The following is a 2,822-nucleotide window of genomic DNA, read 5'->3' as shown; positions in this document are numbered from 1 at the left end:
TGTCCCCGTCGGTGCGCCGGATTTTGCAAAGCAAGGAAGTTCTACCACACTACACGAGCAGTCAGTGAACACGAATGCATTCGTTTCTTGTATTAATTATTAAGATATCATCCTTTTGCGCCCTTCGAGATGCTAGGTTTAACAACAACAAAAAGGGTACTATCGTTCAATTTCACTTAAGTACAATGGGGACTAGCTGAGACGCAAAAGTGAGTTGGAACATTTTTTTAGTGAAAGGCTTAAATGCCTAGTTAAAAAAAAATTGAATGACTTTCCATACATTAGAGTCCAAATATTTGCTTGGCTATAAAAGTGGACTGTCTCTTCAAGGTGGTTTTTTTTGATAAATTTCAACTGTATAGCCCCTTTCCTCTTTGCCGCCTATCGGTGCACCACAATTGTATACTGAGGGAAATATAGCATTTTGTTAACCAACCGGTGGCAGTGCTCTTAGAGAGCTTCGGATAACGAAGGTTCACGTTGATCCACTGGAGTATGTTTTGGACCAATGAAATGATGGCAATTGTGGTTCCAAAACGTAGAGCTATTCCAGGAACTAAAGCTCTCTATTCTGATGATTAAAGTCACAATAAAGATAATCCGAGAATGGAGCGATTCCCGCTGCTGTTTGAACGCGTTTGAATCCTATTCTGATAAACTTATTTTTTCGCTTGTGATTTGGGTCTTACCACTACATCGGCTCTCTACAACTTCTTCACACGTATTCCCGCTCGTTTTATTTACAACCTAACCAGTGGATTTACGCTGAGGTCAAGATGCTGAGATGTGTGTAGACTCCATTTCAGCTAGGATATGAATTCATGTTTAGTTCTTAATCACCGAGCGGAATCTTGATACTGTCAAGGTCATTGCTGCGGCTTGCAGATTCTGTATCAAATACGGTAGAGAGAGAGACGCCCGGGTAAGCGAAAGAGAAGCGTCAGGAGATGTGAATCATTGCGGTAAATCAGTGGCAGAACTGGTCGCCGGCCTAACCGTGGGGCGAGCAAAAACTAAGGCAACCGGCGATTCACAAAAACAAATCTAACGAGATGCAGCTACCAACAGGGATCGGAAAATATCAAAGTGTATTGTATTGGCATGTTAAATAGAGTAAAATATTTACTGCAGTATCAAGCTCGTCAACAATAATTACTGCAACTATTGTGATTATTTTCTAACGAGTCTGCCACGTCGAATTCGCCACCGTAGGTGGCGCTGACGAATAGTGCCTCATTCCACACGTTAGCATTGGACTTCAGGATAGCATGAGATTCGAAATACACTGGGGGTAGCGGTGAATGCATCGGAAATTCTATACAATATATACTGCGAGCATTGCTCCCATCGATTACTCATGCTAGTGGGAGACATATTGTTCAGCTTTTGCTCCGAGAATCCATGGCATTATGATAGTTACGCTTGCCCGCTGGAAAACACCAAGAGCAAAGTCATTATCAGCTCTATTCCTCTTGTTTTGTTATAGTTTGCTCCTCCGCACAAAACACTCACTTTTTCAACCACTGCATCTGGGACAGGTAAAACGTTGGTGTTTTTGATATTATAGCCGTATATTCGAATGTCAACGGTTGCACAGCCTTGCCGTTGGACGTAGCTATTAACACGTGCTCCACCTGTGCCAGGGCCTAGCAAATACAATTATCAATGTTACTGCTTGTTCTAGAGGTCCGTAGTAATTACTTCAATACACAAGGACACAATTATAGTTACTGCAATCATTTCAATGTATTGGCCAAATACAAAACTCTAAAGATGCCCTTCCTCGTCATCCTCAATACAACCGAGAAGAGTTGCTCCAAAGCTCCATATTAGCCCTCAAAAACATCATTACCTCAATGTTTGCAGGCAGGGTTGATGCACGCAGAGAGGTCAAGACCAGCTTACATCCCGAAAATAGACGCTCGCATGCGTTGCTTGTTGGAGGGACTTCATGCAAAATAGGGTCGTACTTAGCGACAACATGCTCGGAGCGTCGACGTTTCTTTGCCTGCCGGAGAACGGTTGAGGCAAAATCAACTCGATGACGCACTGCAGCGCTTGATTCATTTGTAGGAAGCACGAACGCCTCGATTTCTTGTTGCTCGGGAGATGAAAGCGGGAGATCGTTCTGGACTTTCACAATAGCAGACTCAAAGAGGGGGGAGTGAACGATTTGGGCAGCCGGTTGCAAATACTCACTCATCTCTGGGTACTTTACCATACATGCGTCAAACAACAGACGCACCTCCGCCATAGAACGTTCCTTTGCCTGCAACTTGACACAAACACTGTCAAGCTCTACGAGCTTATCGGCCACCGCAGCAATGCGCCGGTGGCCCTTCCCTCGCGGAACGAGCTCCTCCACAGCACTGACGGTAAGATTTGCATCGCGTATCTTCATGTACCGCTGTAGCATTTGGTATGTAGATGACCATCGCGTCACATTAGCCTTGATAGGCTTCAGGTGGGTTACTCGGGATAGCGCAGCAGCATTGTTGGTGTGACGTAGTTGAATCATCAGATTTTGAATCATGTCAATCTGAGTCTGATACCCCTCCAGAAACCGATTAACCGCAAGATTTAATCGATGGTTAGCACAGCTAATCAGAGGAATCTTGAGCATTGATGCTAAACACTGATTGGTCGAACAATTGTCTCCTATGAGGAAGCGTACCATGCTCAGGTCCTTGTTGTACAGCATCAAAACCGATTCCATGTGCTCAAGGTGAGCACTAGCTGTTTGGCCATCATCCATCGGGAGAGTGACAGGAGCCGCTGGTTTCGCACTCCGTTCACCACATAGACCGCAAAAATGCCCAGAA

General features: G+C 44.7%; 1 protein-coding gene across 1 annotated transcript; it reads right to left on the bottom strand.

Annotated features, from left to right (window-relative positions):
- Positions 1-1,792: 1,792 nt before the first annotated feature.
- On the bottom strand, positions 1,793-2,755 carry PPTG_19620 (hypothetical protein; the record flags this gene model as incomplete). Its single annotated transcript, XM_008918045.1, has 1 exon — positions 1,793-2,755. The coding sequence occupies one exon, from the start codon at positions 2,753-2,755 to the stop codon at positions 1,793-1,795; it is 963 nt and encodes a 320-aa protein (XP_008916293.1).
- Positions 2,756-2,822: the final 67 nt, after the last annotated feature.

The sequence above is a fragment of the Phytophthora parasitica genome, assembly GCF_000247585.1.
Source record: "Phytophthora parasitica INRA-310 unplaced genomic scaffold supercont2.134, whole genome shotgun sequence".
In the NCBI taxonomy this organism is placed as follows: domain Eukaryota; phylum Oomycota; class Peronosporomycetes; order Peronosporales; family Peronosporaceae; genus Phytophthora; species Phytophthora nicotianae.
This window is presented reverse-complemented; position numbering and strand designations above follow the sequence as displayed.